Here is a 16,973-nt window from a genome sequence, read left to right as displayed (position 1 = left end):
ATATCTCTGTTTTCTGGTTTACTAATTTATGCTTTTTCTTTTCTTTTTCTAATCTAAATTGGACTGTTAACTCGGTTTTTTTGTAAGTCTAATGACAGCTTTTCTTCTAAGTACTTCTTTTATATTTTATTATATTTGAGAGACAGAGAGAGTGCGAGAATGCAAGCAAGTGAGTGAGCCAGGGCCTCTTGCAACGTACGTGAACTTTAGATGCATGTACCACTTTATGCACCTGGTTTTTCCGTGGGCACTGGGAAATCAAACCCAGGCCAGGAGGCTTTGCAAACGAGTGCCTTTAACTGCTGAGCCCTTTCCCCAGCCCCTGAGTACTTCTTTAGCTCCACTTCATAGAGGTTAAGTAGTATTAGAGCAGTTATTACTCAGATCTGGTGACCATGCCCATGCTTTCATAGAAGTTCAATAGTAGTATAGCAGTTATTATTCAGATGTAGTGACCATGTCCATGCTTTCATAGAGTTTGAATAGTAATATAGAAGCTTTTCAGATGTGGTGACCATGTCCATGCTTACTAATGTGTAGCTCATGAGTCAAAGAAGTGTGCATATATATGTCATTTATTTATTCCTTTATTCTTTAAGACTTTGTAGCTCAGGCTGGTTTGAAACTTTCCAGGTATACTATTTAGCATGGATTCAAACTTTCGATCTTCTTGACCCAGCCTCTTGAGTGTTGGATTATAAATGTGTGCCACCATGCCCAGCAGTATGTTGGATTTTCAAAGTCCCTTTGGTTAGTCTGCCTTTAACTGGTGAGGCTCAGCTTGTCATACTGAAATTTATAACTTTATGACTCTGAAAATTGAATCAGTATTTAAAAGTCGTATCTGAAAGAAACAAGGCTACATGAGTTTGTAAGTTCCAACAAACAGGGAAAAGAAGTCACCCCAGAGCACAGGAAGAAAGAGCTGGAGATGTGGCTCACTGGGGAGAGTGTTTGCCTACCATGCACAAAGCCCTGGGTTCCATTCCTAACTCTGCATGAACTGGGTGTGATAATGTATACCTGTAATCCTAGAACTTGAGAGGTAGAGGTAAGAGGATCAGGAGATCAAAGTCACCCTTGGCTATGTAGTAAGTTCGAAGCCAACTTCAGGTACATGAAACTATTTATTTATTTCTTTATTGATTGTTTTTCAAGGTAGGGTCTCACTCTAGCTCAAGCTGACCTGGTATTCACTATTTAATCTCAGGGTGGCCTTGAATTCTTAGTGATCCTCCTGCCTGTCTCCCAACTGCTGGGATTAAAGGTGTGCACCACCACGCCTGCTTATGAGACTCTCTCTAAATTAAAAAGAGAGCATAGAAAGAGAAGCACACCATCACTCATGTTAGGAAGTCCACAAACTCTTGACACAAGTTGCTATTTCCAAACCAAGTGCTTCAGTTTTCCTCATGTGTTTTATGAAGCCTTCACTTAGCCACCGAGAAGGCCACAGGTTTGCCTTAGGTATATCCTGGTACTTGGTTAACATGATTGTAGGCAGGAAAGAGTGGTTGGACTATAATGGAAATTGACTCCATAGCCAAGAACTGTCAGATATGTTGAATGGCTTCTCTCTACTGTGTGTACCATGTGTCATGATGTAAAATAAGTTGGGAGAATCCTATGAACAGTTGAGCTCTTAGGAACAAGCCTACCTGGTTTTGATGATGACTTGCTAACATGAACTTCCTGGTGATTCTCCTGTCTGTACCTCTCTTCTCATAGGCATACTGGGATTATAGCATAATGTGTATTAGTAATCACTTTGCCTTTTTATCCCCAGACACCATACCAATCCTGTGGGTACTGAATGGCGGTGGAAGATGGACCAGCCGGAAATGATCCTAAAAGAGGCCATTGAAAACCACCAGAACATGATTAATCAGTTTAAAGGTACACAGTCTTCTCCCTGCAGAGGAAGGCTAATGCCTGTTAAAAGAATCTGGACCAAATTTGCAGAGGAAATGCCTCTTTCATGGGATTTTAAAAATTTTTACTTATTTGAGAGGGAGAGAGAGAGGGAGGGAGGGAGAAAGAGTGAGAGAGAGAGAATGGGTGTGCCAGGGCCTCCGTCACTGCAAACGAAGTCCAGATTCATGTGTCCCCTTGTGCATCTGGCTTAAGTGGGTCCTGGGGAATTGAACCGGGATCTCTTGGCTTTGCAGGCAGACGCCTTAACCACTAAGCCATCTATCTCTCCAGCCCCTTTCATGGAATTTTTGTCTTCACTGGAATTGTTTCCTATGGGGAAGCAAAAAAGTTTATAGAAATCTTGTATATATATTTTGTTTGTTTGTTTTTTGTATTTTCAAGGTAGGGTTTTGCTGTAGCCCAGACTGACTTGGAATTCATTATGTAGTCTCAGAGTGGCCTCAAACCCATGGCAATCCTCCTACCTCTGTCTCCCAAGTCCTGCTATTAAAGGCATGTGCTATCACACCTGGCTGTATTTTATTTTTTAAAATATATATTGATTTACTTGAGAGAAAGAGAAAAAAAATACATAGTCATTCTAGGGTGGTCTTTTGCCATTGCAAACAAACTCTAGCTGCATGCCCCAGTTATCTGGCTTTATGTGGTTACTGGGGAATAGAACCCAGGTTGTTGGGCTTTATAAGCAAGTGGTCTAGCTGCTGAGCCATCTCTCCAGCCCTATTATGTATATTTTGATCTTTTTAGCTTTTCTATTAATTTGCTTATTTCTGTGACCAGGTACCTGACAAGAAACAGCTGAGGAAGGAAAGGGCTTATTTCTGCTCACAGTTCCAAAGGATGTAGTTCATCATGGTGGGGAAGACATAATAGTGGGAACAGGACACAGGTTGGTCACATGGCAGCCAGAGTCAGGATGCAAAGGATGAACAGGAAGTGAAGGTGGAAGATTAAACCTCAAGGCCCACCCTCAGTGACCCATTTCCTCTAGCAAGTCTCCATCTCCTAAATATTTCACAATCTTCCCAAACAGCACCACCTGCTGGAGACTATGTGTTCAAGCATGCAAGCCTGTGGGGGACATTTCACATTCAAACCACAACAGTTTTTATAGTCTTGTTAGATGGAAGAGCTAAAAATTAAATCCAGAGCTTAGCAGTTTATAATGTGGGTCACAAAACTGTTCACTTTGCCTGGGAAGATCTTGCCACTTTTCCTAAAAACTTCTGTTGAACTTGGTGAGCACAAGTATGAATGGATTGGAAGCTCAGATTACTGGAATTTCTTAGATATTTTCAAGCAGGTAGTATTGGGTAAGCATTCTTGAATGAACGCCTCAGAGAAAGAACAGTAACGTTAATTGGAATTTCTTCCACATAGTGAAAATTCTGCCACTCAGTTTTCTAGAATTTCCCTTTCAGTTCTATCTTGTACTTAAAAGATGCTGGAGCTCACTGGTTCTGAAACTGTATTATTATGCATCAGAGTCACCTGGGGCCTGTTACAACATGATTGATGCCAATCAAGTATATCAAGGTGGAACCTATGATTATACGTTTGGTTTTCCTTTTTTTTTTCCTAGCTGTGTATGTGTGTGTGTATCCATGTATGGGAGTTTGGCCACATGTGTGCCATTGTATTCATTTGGCATTCAGAGGACAACTTTGGGTGTCGGTCTTTGCCTTCCACATTGTTTGAGGCAGAATCTCTTATTGTTCCTTGCTGCATTTGCCAGGCTAGCTGGCCCTTGAGTTTTCCAGAGGTTCTCCTATCTTCACCTCTCTTCTCATAGGCATGCTGGGATTACAGACACTTGTTCTACAACATCTTGCTTTCTTATGTGGGTTCTCGGGGTCTGAACTCAAGTTCTCAAACTTGCAGGATGAGCACTTTATTAGTTGAGCTACCTCCTCAGCCCCTGTGTTTTTGTTTTTGGACCTTAGGGTCTTAAACTTCCCATCCCAGCCTCCTGAATGCCGGAGTTACTCTACTACTGAGCTATATCCCCAGCCTGAGTTATCATAAAAATAGCACTTATATCTGTTTTATCCTGGGAATTCCCACAGAGGGAACTTTCCCTACCTTAATTGGCTGATTTGATGAAAGTTACCATATTAGCAAAATGTGCTTCTTTAACCAACCAGGAGGTTTGATTGAAGGGTCTTCAAAGCAAAACTGGTCGATGTTGGTAAATTCATAGGCCTTGGGCTAGCAAAACAGTTTTTGTTTCACTCTGTAGAAAACAGATGTATTTGAAAGAGTAAACAGGTCTACATGTCTATACTTGTGACATGAGGGAGTCCTTGTTCTTTCTGTATTTTCACCATGAATATAGGCTTCTTTAATTTCCATCTTGAAGTCTGTTGCAGTCAGGTTCACATTGCTGGTAGAAATCACTCAACCAAGAGCAGCTTGTGGGAAAAAGAGGCTTATTTTGGCTTACAGGCTCGAGGGAGAAGCTTTGTGATGGCAGGGAAAACGATGGCATGAGCAGAGGGTGGACATCACCTCCTGGCCAACATAAGGTGGACAACAGGAACAGGAGAGTGTGCTAAACCTTGGCAAGGGGACACTGGCTATAACATCCATAAGCCTACCCCCAACAATTCACAGCCTCCAGGAGGCATTAATTTCCAAATCTGGGAACCTAACATATAGAATACCTAAGTTTGTGGGGGACGCCTGAATCAAACCACCACAAGGTCTGTGATAACTATTTCTTTGATGCTTCTTACTCAGTTCTGAGTCAAAATAGGCCATATTATTTTAATAAAAATTTCCTTACTATTGCTATTACAGTCACAATAAAATTGCTGTGAGATGATAGTATTTGGAAAGGAAGACCCCATTCATTTGTTTAATTTATTTTCATTCATTCATTCATTTGACAGGGTCTCGTGTAGCCTAGGCTATGCTTGAACTTGGAATTCTCCTCCTTAGTCTCCCAAGTACTGGCATTACAGGTGTTTGTCACCACACTTGGCCCAGAAACTCAAAATATTAAAGAGTGAAATACATAGTTGTTTAAGTGTAAGGTACTTACTCGTGTAGTAATATATGTGCCAGTAGTTGTAGCCACATTACTCAGTTACTTATACAGGCCTTTTTTTCCTGTGATTGTAGTTTTTTTACACCATGAGTTCCTCCTGCAATAAGTGAAATCTGTCTCTTCCTTCTCTCATTTGTTATCAGGGAATAGTTGTGACTAAAATAGGGCATGTCCTTTCTGGACAGATCAACCTCAGAGGACGGACACTGAGGCCAATGCGTATGGACTACAGGGAAGTCACTCCACCCCCACCTGAAACCAGTGTCTTCACCTGGTACAGGCCTGCCAACATGGACCCTAAGCTTCCTTGATTTTCCTCTCTTTCTCTTTCTTTTAAAACGTTTTTTATTTGTGGTTAGAGGGATGGCTTAGTGGTTGAGGCATTTGCCTGCAAAGCCAAAGGACCCCAGCTGGGTTGATTCCCCAGGGCCCATGTAAGCCAGATGCACAAGGGGCACACATGTCTGGAGTTTGTTTGCAGTGGCTGGAGGCTCTGGCATGCCCATTCTCTCTCTCTCTCTCTCTCTCCCCCCCCCCTCTGTCAAATAAATAATAAAATATTCTTATTTATTTGCAAGCACAGAGAGAGAGGTAGAGAGAAGAGAGATAGAGAGAATGGGTGCTCCAGGGCTGTAGCCACTGTAGACCGATTCCAGATTCATGCGCCACTTTGTGTATTTGCTTTAAGTGGGTATCAAACCCAGGTCATTAGGCTTTGCAGGTAAGTGCCTTAACTGCTGAGCCATCTCTCCAGCCCTCCTTCCCTCTCTCCCTCTCTTCTTTCTTTAGTGCACATGTGTATGAGTGTGTGTTCGTGTGTGTGTGTGGGTGTGTACATAAATATACATGCATGTGGGAGACCAAAGGATAACTCCAGCTTCCATTCTCAGAAACACTATCCACCTTGTTTGAGGAAGGGTCTCTCACTGGCTGGCAGTATATCAATTCAGCTAGGCTGGAATCCTCCTGTCTCCATCTCCCTAGCACTGGCATGAGAGGTGAATACCAACATGCTCAGCATTTTACATAGGTGTTGGGTATCCAAACTCCAGCCCTCATGCTTGCTTGGCAATCACTTTACCCACTGAACATTTCCTCCATAGCCTTTTTTTTTTTTTTGGAGAGCGCGGTTCTCACTTGTAGCTCATTGAGCTTACAGAAATTCTCTTGCCTTAGCCTCTCGAGGGCTGGGACTACAGGTGTGTGCTGCCATATCCAGCTTTGAGTGTTACTCTTGAACATTCCAGATGGAAATGGATGACTCTAAATCTCACTGTGGGAGAGTCTATTCTTTGGCCTGGCATTACGGCTTACCTCATGTGCAGAGTTGCCACTTACAGAAGGTCTCAGAGTCGACTCTTCCTCTGTGCCTACAGTGGAGCTTTCCATCAGAATTCCCATGCTGTGGCCTCTGTGGCTTGAAAAACAGTACCAAACCAAAATGAAATGTGTGTTTTTCACTTTGTTAGTTGGGCTATAGGATATATTTTCTTAAGGGGAAACTATGTAAATTTGACTCAGTAATATCAAGATAGATATATTAGTCAGCTGTGGTGACACATGTATGTTACCCCATCAGGTGGGAGACTGAGGAAGGAGGATGGAGAGTTTAAAGCCAGTCTGGGCTACTCAGCAAGACTTTGCTGGGAGGGAGGGATGGAGGGAGACTGAGAGAGAGAGGGGAGAGACATATTATTTAGACATATATAAATTGACTTGTTTGGGTGGATGTGGTAGTTTGATTCAGGTATCCTCCATAAACTTAGGTGTTCTGAATGCTCATTTCCCAGCTGATGGAGATTTGGGAATTAACGTCTCCTGGAGGGAGTGGTTGTTGGGGGTGGGCTTATGGGTATTATAGCCAGTTACCCTATGCCAGTGTTTGGCACACTTTCCTGTTGCTATTGTCCACCTTATGTTGGCCAGGGGGTGATGTCTTCCCTCTGCTCATGCCATCGTTTTCCCCTGCCATTATGGAGCTTCTCCTTGAGCCTGTAAGCCAAAATAAACCTCTTTTTCTCACAAGCTGCTCTTGATTGGGTGATTTCTACCAGCAGTGTGAACCTGACTGCACCAGTAAAGTGGTACCGAGGAGTGGGATTGCTGGTAGACCCCTGACTGTGTGGCTTTGGTCTTTTGGAGCTGATTTTCAAGAGGAATGTGGAAGAATTTGAAACCTTGGCCTAAGAGATGCCTTGCAGTGCTATAAGTACAGCTTGATGGATTATTCTGGTCAGAGTTGGAAGACTTGAATGCAGTAAGAACTATGGACTGTGAGGTTTGGCTTATGAGGGTGAGAAAGAGCTTTCGTTGGACTGGACTAGCAGTTTGTGTGAGGTTTGCTGTTATGCCTGGGTCCTGAGAAGTTGTGCAGGGTTGCTTTGTGTAGAAATGAACTGGTGTGAGCAGTGGGATATTGCCCAGAAAAAATGAAATCTTTGGGCCTAAATTGCTGCCCATGCACCTGCAAATTGTTTGAGAGATTGCAGCCTTTCAGATTGGGCTAGCTGACCTGCACTGGGCAACAGGAAGAAGGTAGACTCTTGAAGGGGCCTGAGTGCTCAAGGAGTGTGTCCTGTTCTTCAAAGTCTGCATGGATATCAGTTTCTGGGGGCCAGGGGCTGAATGTGGTAGTTTGATTCAGGTGTCCCCCATATTCTTAGGTGTGCTGAATGCTAGGTTCCCAGCTGATGGAGATTTGGGAATTAACACCTCCTGGAGGGAGTGTGTTGTTGGGGGTGGGCTCATGGGTGTTATAGCAAGTTTCCCTATGCTGGTGTTTGGCACACTCTCCTGTTGCTGTTGTCCACCTTATATTGGCCAGGGGGTGATGTCCACCCTTTACTCATGCCATCGTTTTCCCCTGCCATTGTGGAGCTTCCTCTCGAGCCTGTAAGCCAAAATAAACCTCTCTTTCCCACAAGCTGTTCTTGGTTGGGTGATTTTATTTTATTTTATTTTTTTTACCAACAATGTGAACCTGATTGCAACAGTGGAGATTAATTTTTATTTCAGTAACCATGCATCTGTGGGACTGCAAGTACTCAGGTGTAACCAGACTAAAACTGGGTACAACTATAAATTAGAAAATGCTTGCATTTTAAGTGACTTGAAGCCATTTTCTTCTTAGTTCATTACCCTCTGGCCATCTTCACTCTTGCTTGTCTTTAGAGCTCCATTCTTAGTTAAATGATCAAAAAGGTCAGTCTGGGGGATGTAGCTCAATTGGTAGAGCACCAGGCTAGCTCGCAGTGTCCTGAGCTCTACCTCCAGTTTAGCATAAGCCAAGTGTGGTGGATGCTTGTAATCCAGTTCTCAGGAGGTAAAGGCAAGAAAATCAGAAACAGCTGATATTATGTGAGACTATTTCAAAAAGTAAGAAAAAAGTCTTAGGCTTGAAGTCCTCTTCCCTATTCTGCATGTAAGACACCTGCTTTCTCCCACAGGGCTGGTTCAGTCTTTTTATGACTATTTCTGAGCACGGGACTACTGATGGGTTTGTTGCCTATTGTCTCTGACTTTCCATCTTTAGCACCCTTGCCTGCCTCAAGCAGATTGTGAAGATATTTGCTGATTTTGAACCACTTCCCTTTTGTGCTCTCTCTTCTCAGTTCTCAAGGCAATCATTGTCTTTTCAGTTCTCCCACCGAATCATTAAAATAGCTTTCTTCTCATGACCTTCATTAGTGTCCCTTTTCTACACATGTGGAATTGTGTCATCCTAAGTGGGTCAGGACTTCAGTGCAGCTCAGCATCTTTTCCAAATGCTGCCTGCCCCCTGCTGGTCACTGCTGAGGCAGTCACCACCAGCTCTCAGAGTCAAGCAGGCAGGAACCAAGTGAGTCAACACGACCTTGGTCCCAAAGGTACAAAGATGAAAAAGACATCACTAGCTGCTAGGCATTTAAAAAAAATTTGTTCATTTTTATTTATTTGAGAGCAACACACACACACACACACACACAAAGGTGGGGGGAGAGAACGGGTGCGCCAGGGTCTCCAGCCACTGCAGACAAACTCCAGATGCATATGCCACCTGTGCATCTGGCTTACGTGGGTCCTGGGGAATCGATCCTCAAACCGGCGTCTTTGGCTTTGCAGGCAAACGCTTAACCGCTAAGCCATCTCTCCAGCCCTGCTAGGCATTCTTATATCCATACTTAGAGCAGTGGTTTCCACAAACTAGGCACACTGGTGCACACCACAGGAACTGTGCAGGTGCAAAGAACATCGGTTGTTTTCTGAAAAGACACATTGTCACGTGCCTTCATCAAACATACGTAATGAATTTCAACCAGGAAGAGCTACCGGGAAAATTTTTTGGCCAGGAACTGTAGCCTGCAGAGAAGAAGAAAGAGGAAGTTTTATTTCTAATTAGCCCAAACTTTAGAAATGGAGCTACTTGAGCCAGGTTTGGTGGCATTCACCTGTAATCCCAGTACTGAGAGTTTGGGGCAGGAGGACCAAGAGTTTCAGGTCAGCCTGGGTGGCATAGCGAATATGAGGCCAGCCTGGGCTACACAGTAAGACCCTGACTCAAAAAAAAGGAAAAAATAGAAATAAAAATACTATAGGCTGTGTATGGTGTTTGCATGCTCCTTGGTTTATTTGTGTAATGTTAGGATAAAATTCTGGAACCCTAAGTTTTTGTTTCAGTATCTTTTCAAGAGATAAATACACTTCTTAATTTCATCTGATGACTGTAGCTGTGATGATTGAGGATCAGGAAAGCTGTTTAGGAATAATGAAATGCCAGACAGTTGCTTAACAATAACAACAAAATATCCAAAACTGTCAGGGGCTTGATAGATAGCTCATTTAGTAACGTGCTTTTCTTGAAAGCTTGAGGACCTGAATTCCTTCCCTAACACCCATGTGAAAATTCCACGTGTGGTGGGGTGGGCCTGTAATCCCAACTGTGGGGGAGCAGAGACAGGTCCATCCCTGATGCTTGCTGGCCAGCCAGTCTAGCCTAATACAGAGCCCCAGGCCAATGAAAGACAGTGCTTCAAAGAAGGTAGACAGTGTACCTGAGGAACAACACCTGAGATTGCTGTGGCCTCCACCTGCATGTACACACACACACACACACCCAGTAAAAAAATTCGAGGGGACTGGGGAAATGGCTTAGTGGTTTATGGCATTTGCCTATGAAGCCTAAGGACCCGGGTTTGATTTCCCAGGACCCACATAAGCCAGATGTACAAGGAGGCACATGTGTCTGGAGTTTGTATGCAGTGGCTGGAGGCCCTGGTGTGCCCATTCTCTTTCTGTCTCTTTCTCATAAATAAATAAATAAAATATTTAAAAAATTTGAATAACAAAGCAGTTTAGTCGAGAAAGGGCTAAGATTTGGAAGTGTATCCTGTGTGCACGTGCATGCATGTGTGTTTATGTGTGCCTGTGTATCCTGTGTGCTCGTTCATGCATGCTTTGCGCCTGGCTGGGCCTGCCCTTCCTTCTCTAGGACTTCTTTGCGCTAGAAGTTCAGAGCTTATTGTGTTTTCTCACAGAGTTCTGTGAGGACAGTGAGTTCTTCTGACAGGAGGTTGAGTCCCTGAGGCCTTGTTTCTTCTGGAAGGGCCACAGCGGTAACTTCAGGCAGTGGGTAGGAAGCAGGGCTGTGCTCCAGGAAGGAGAGAGCCAAGGTTCTACACTGCCTTCTCAGCTCCTGCCTTTTTTTTTTTTTTAAACAGAATTAGGATAATTTATTTAATTTATTTATTTGAGAGGGAGAGAATGGGCACAGGGCCTTTGGCCACTACAAATGACCTCCAGATGCATGTGCCATTTTGTGCATCTGTCTTACGAGGGTTCTGGGGAGGCTAGCACCTTAACCATTAAGTCATCTCTCCAGCTCACAGACACATTTTTAATTTTTTTTTTTTAAAGCTTATGTGTGTGAGTGGTGCTGGAAACCAAACTTGAGACTGCATGCCAAGCACTCTACCCCTGAACCATTCGCTCATCCCTTTGTGTTTCTATGCTTGTCTAAACCAGCAGGTATGAGCATGCTTTCTGTTTGTCTCCAGAGAAGATGATACTTGGTCCCTTTGCATGTAACTTTTTATTCCTTCTCTGTGGTGGTGGCCTTTTCTAAACCCTTTTTCTCTCTCCCAAGAACTGTAACAGTCCTAGGTCTTTATTATTACCCTAGTGATCCCCTTCCCCCAGCTCCCTGAACTGCTGAGGGTGGAACCAGGGCCCTACACATGGCAGATGGGCAAGGGCTCTTCTTGAGCTCTACACCCAGCCCTGCCTCAGTGACTTTACTCAGCTCCTATGTGGCAATGTATCTGTATTAGTTACTTGTCCTATTGCTGTGACCAAGTACTTGCCAAGTCCAACTTAAGGGCAGAAGGCTTTATTTTGGCTCACAGTTCGAGGTTACAGCCCAGCATGGTGGGGAAGGCATGGTGACAGGAATGAGGGACAGCTGGTCACATTGCATCCATAGTCAGCAAGTAGAAAGAGATGAGTGCCGGTGCTCTGCTTGTTCTCTCCTTTTTATTCAATCTGGGACCCTAGCCCATGAGATGTCAACTACATTCAAGTCGTGTGTCGTCTCCCCTCCTCAGTTAAACCTCTCCAGAAATACCCTCACAGCCACACCCAGAGGCATGTTTCCAAGGTGATTCTAGATCCAGACAAGTTGACAGTCAAGGTGAACCATCACACTATCCATTTGTCAGAGTAGATATTTCTGCTCAGTCTCTTCTTTTTGGAATCCGTATTTGAACATTGTATATACATTCAGATGTCTAATGGCCTTATTAGCCCATGTGTCTAAAATTGAACACCTGAGGTACCCAGTTTCTTCCCATGTTATTTACTCCCAGGGCTGCTTTTCTTCCTTGTCTCAGTTGATGACCTTTGCTGCTCAAGCCAAATTCTCTATAGCAGTCTGTGGCATCTTTCATTCTTGAATACCCTGTATCCAGTCATAAAAAAATCCCACTGATGATGCCTTTCCAAACAGGCCCAGCTGGCGCATCCTCATGCCACCTCTGTCGTCGCTGCCTCACTGCATACTACCAGCATGTCTTTTGTTTGTTTGTTTGTTTTGTTTCTTTCGTTTGCTGTTTTCAGACAGGATCTCATACAGCTGAGGCTGGTTTCAAACTCATTATGTAGCCTAGGATGACCTTGAATTTCTGGCCCTCCTGCCTCCACCTTCCAAGTGCTGAGATTATAGGCAGGTATCACTACTGTTGGTTTATTCCGTGTTTGGGATTGAACCCAAACGTCTTGCATGCTAGGCAAGTATTCTACCAACTGAGCCGCATCCCTGCCACAGTTCTTCATGTAATTCTTATAATAGTGTTCTCTTTCTCTTTGTCTCTCTCTCTCCTTCCACCATGTTAAATATTAGGTGAAAAGAAGGTGAGGGGTTTGACTGAAGTCACCAGGCTGGCTTTGTGGTAGTCAGAATTTGATCCCAGTGTTTCTGGCTTCCCCTGACTAGGCCTAGCCATTGTTGTGTTGCCTGATGTTCTGAGTGTGAGGTAAATCTGCCCTTCTCACTGCTCATGGGGAGTTTAAAGTTAATGACACTTGTTTGTTAACCAACAGGAGATGTTGTGCTGAGTACTGAGTTGTCTTGGCAACTCAGATTGAGTTGAAGGATCAAGTTTTATTTAAATCCTTGATTTGCTTGAATTGATGTCATAGATTTCAGTAACACAAAAACTGATTTCCCCCAAACTGCTACAAAATAGACATATACAATTTTAGTTCAGTAATTATAGGGGTCTATGTGTCACCTTCCCTTTGAGATTTTACTTGTGTCGTGGTGGTTTGATCTTAGGGGCATTTACTTTCATTTGTGTATTTATAGGTACGTTTTGTGTGTTCTTTGTTATTTTTGTCAGAGTGACAGTGACATTGCTCACTGATCATCATTAATTATGATTATTGATTAGTAATTGTGATTTCTAATAAACTAGGACAAAAGTGATATAATAAATCCTCAGTGAAAGTGTATTGTGTAAATTTGTTACAGGCATAATTTCTTTGAGGTTGGTACTGTTCGCAGTCGTGTGTTGTGTATGGGTACATGCATGCCGTGGTGGGCATGTGGAGGTAAAGGACATCCTTGGCGTCCCTCCTTAACCTCCCACTTCCTTTGTTTAAGATAGGGTCTTTCTCGTGGTTCACTGCTCCATACACCAGACTGACTGGCCTGTGAGCTTCGGGATTCTCCTGACTCTTACCTCCCATTGCTATAGGTGCATGTGAATTATAGATAAGTGCACTACTTTGTTCTACTTTTTATGTGGGTTCTGGGAAGCTGAACTACGTGGTCAGGCTTGCTTAGCAAGTGCTTTTTATCACTCCATTGTTTCCCTAGAGCCCCCACAGACATTTTTTTTTAAGATAATTAAGTTTTACTCCAGGCATTGTGGCTCATACTTATAATTCTAGTATTCAGAAGGCTGAGGCAGGAAGGTTGTTGCAAGGCCCAGGCCAGTCTGGACTCCTGTCTCAAAAATTAAAAATCGGGGCTGGAGAGATGGCTCAGTGGTTAAATGTGCTTGCTTGCAAAGCCTGATGGCCCAGGTCTGATTCCCTAGTACCCAGATGTACAATGTGGTTCATATCTTTGGAACTCGTTAGCAGTGTCTAGAGGCCCTGGCATATCCTTATTTTCTCTCTCCTTACAAATAAGTAAAAAATATTAAAAAAAAAAAGAATTCTAAAGATTCTAAACTCAAAGAATCATTAAGAAAAATGTAAGCCATATCCTCTGTGCCTCACTTTGGGTGTTCCTCTTCTCTGTGCCCTGAATTCAGGAGTACCAGGGGTCCAGTCCACACGCTTTGAAGAAGGGATGCAGATCAAGCACTGTGCACTGTCACTTGTAGGAGAACCAATAATGTACCCAGAGATCAACAGGCTTCTGAAGTTACTTCACCAGTGTGGCATCTCCAGCTTCCTTGTCACCAACGCCCAATTCCCTGTGGAAATCAAGTGAGCTGCCCAGTTGGTTGAGATCCTTAGCTTGAGTCTGTATTTGGCTGCAAGGGGAAACCTAGTTGGCAGGGTTCTCATCTAGCAAAACATGAAGCACTGGGTTCAATTCCCAGCAGAGCAAAAACCAGGCTGTGATTGCACATGCCTATCATCCTAGAACTTGGGAGGTGGAGGCAGGAGGATCAGAAGTTCAAGGTGATCCTTAACTATATAGAAAGTTTGAGGCCACTCTGGGCTACATGAGGCCCCATGTCTCAAAAAGGACCAAATAATGATGTTGAATCAGGTGTGGTGACACTGTCATCCCAGCTACTTGGTAGGCTGAAACAGGAATATCAGAAGATCAAGGCCATCTAGTGCCTTGATCTACAGAGTATGTTCAAGGTCAGACATTAGCAATGTAATGAGATCCTATTTCAAAATAAAAATGGTCTGGGGATGTAGTAGTTCAGTGGTGGAGCACTTGCTCAGAATCCACAGTGAGAGGCTGGGATGTGGTTCAGTGGTAGAGTACTGGCTCAGCATGCACAAGGCTCTAGGTTTTGGTCCTAACACCTCAAAGGGAAAAAAGAGAGAAAGAGAAAGAAGAAAGAGGCAGAAAGATCATTGTGCTTTGGACTTTTGGGTAAAGTAGAAGCCTCTAGTCCCAATGAAATGTGTAGTTTCCCTGTCTTACAGATTGTAAATTTTATATTATAAAAAAACCTGATTTAGGCATAATTATGTATTTTAATTACCAAGAAACCTCATACCGGTGACTCAGCTGTATGTCAGTGTGGATGCGAGCACCAAAGACAGCCTGAAGAAAATTGACCGCCCGCTCTTCAAGGATTTCTGGCAGAGGTTCCTTGACAGTTTGAAAGCCTTAGCTGCAAAGGTAAGAACTACTATACCCTAAAAATAAGTAAACAAAAGGGACCAGAGAAGTAGGTTTTCCTCTTTTCTCTATAACATAGATGCACTAAAATCTTCAGATTTAACGACCTCCTTCTTGAAAAAAAAATTTATTTATTTGAGAGCGAGAAAGAGGCAAATAGAGAGAAAGAATGGACACACCAGGGCCTCCAGCCGCTGCAATCACAGTCCAGACACATGCACCACCTTGTGCATTTGGCTGTGTGGGTCCTGGGAAATCAAACCTGAGTCCTTTAGCTTTTCAGGCAAGTGTCTTAACCACTAAACTATTTCTCCAGCCCAGACTTCTTTTTGTTTGTTTTTTTTTTTTTTTTTAATTTTTATTAACATTTTCCATGATTATAAAATATATCCCATGGTAATTCCCTCCCTCCCCACCCCCACACTTTCCCGTTTGAAATTCCATTCTCAATCATATTACCTCCCCATTACAATCATTGTAATTACGTATATACAATATCAACCTATTAAGTATCCTCCTCCCTTCCTTTCTCCACCCTTTATGTCTCCTTTTCAACTTACTGGCCTCTGCTACTAAGTATTTTCATTCTCACACAGAAGCCCAGTCATCTGTAGCTAGGATCCCCATATGAGGGAGAACATGTGGCGCTTGGCTTTCTGGGCCTGGGTTACCTGACTTAGTATAATACTTTCCAGGTCCATCCATTTTTCTGCAAATTTCATAACTTCATTTTTCTTTACCGCTGAGTAGAACTCCATTGTATAAATGTACCACATCTTCATTATCCACTCATCTGTTGAGGGACATCTAGGCTGGTTCCATTTCCCAGCTATTATAAATTGAGCAGCAATAAACATGGTTGAGCATGTACTTCTAAGGAAATGAGATGAGTCCTTTGGATATATGCCTAGGAGTGCTATAGCTGGGTCATATGGTAGATCAATCTCTAGCTGCTTTAGGAACCTCCACACTGTTTTCCACAATGGCTGGACCAGATTGCATTCCCACCAGCAGTGCAGAAGGGTTCCTTTTTTTCCACATCCCCGCCAACATTTATGATCATTTGTTTTCATGATGGTGGCCAATCTGACAGGAGTGAGATGGAATCTCAATGTAGTTTTAATCTGCATTTCCCTGATGACTAGTGCCGTAGAACATTTTTTTAGGTGCTTATATGCCATTCGTATTTCTTCCTTTGAGAACTCTCTATTTAGCTCCTTAGCCCATTTTTTGATTGGCTTGTTTGATTCCTTATTAGTTAACTTTTTGAGTTCTTTGTATATCCTAGATATTAATCGTCTATCAGATATATAGCTGGCGAAGATTTTTTCCCATTCTGTAGGTTGCCTCTTTGCTTTTTTCACTGTGTCCTTTGCGGTGCAAAATCTTTGTAATTTCATTAGGTCCCAGTGGTTAATCTGTGGTTTTATTGCCTGAGCAATTGGGGTTGTATTCAGAAAGTCTTTGCCAAGACCAATATGTTGAAGGGTTTCCCCTACTTTTTCCTCTAGCAGTTTCAAAGTTTCCGGTCTGATGTTAAGGTCTTTAATCCATTTGGACTTAATTCTTGTGCATGGCGAGAGAGAAGAATCTATTTTCATCCTTCTGCAGATATTTATCCAGTTTTCAAAACACCATTTGCTGAAGAGGCTGTCTCTTCTCCAATGAGTATTTTTGGCATTTTTATCGAATATCAGGTGGCTATAGCTACTTGGGCTTACATCTGGGTCCTCTATTCTGTTCCACTGATCTACATGTCTGTTTTTGTGCCAGTACCATGCTGTTTTTGTTACTATGGCTCTGTAGTATAGGTTAAAATCAGGTATGGTGATACCACCAGCCTCTTTTTTGTTGCTCAGTATTATTTTAGATATTCGAGGTTTTTTATGATTCCAAATGAATTTTTGGATTGTTTTTTCTATTTCCATGAAGAAAGCCTTTGGAATTTTGATAGGGATTGCATTAAATGTGTAGATTGCTTTAGGTAAGATTGCCATTTTCACGATATTGATTCTTCCAAGCCAGGAACAAGGGATGTTTCTCCACTTTCTAGTGTCTTCTGCAATTTCTCGCTTGAGTGTCTTAAAGTTCTCATTGTATAGATTCTTTACTTCCTTAGTTAGGTTTATTCCAAGGTAT

The 16,973-nt window shown here is 42.9% G+C and overlaps 1 protein-coding gene across 1 annotated transcript in view; it reads left to right on the top strand.

Moving 5' to 3' along the window:
- The window catches only part of LOC101618217 (S-adenosyl-L-methionine-dependent tRNA 4-demethylwyosine synthase TYW1), a 156,685-nt gene that overhangs the window by 61,979 nt on the left and 77,733 nt on the right, over positions 1–16,973 (top strand). The window contains exons 11-13 of the mRNA XM_045144060.1: positions 1,787–1,896; positions 13,777–13,954; positions 14,699–14,834. Coding sequence (XP_044999995.1) covers positions 1,787–1,896; positions 13,777–13,954; positions 14,699–14,834 — 424 coding nt within the window. The remainder of the gene's footprint in view (positions 1–1,786; positions 1,897–13,776; positions 13,955–14,698; positions 14,835–16,973) is intronic.

This window comes from Jaculus jaculus, chromosome 2, assembly GCF_020740685.1.
Source record: "Jaculus jaculus isolate mJacJac1 chromosome 2, mJacJac1.mat.Y.cur, whole genome shotgun sequence".
Taxonomy (NCBI): Eukaryota; Metazoa; Chordata; class Mammalia; order Rodentia; family Dipodidae; genus Jaculus; species Jaculus jaculus.
Note: the sequence above shows the minus strand (reverse complement) of the source record. Positions and strands in the feature narration are given on the sequence as shown.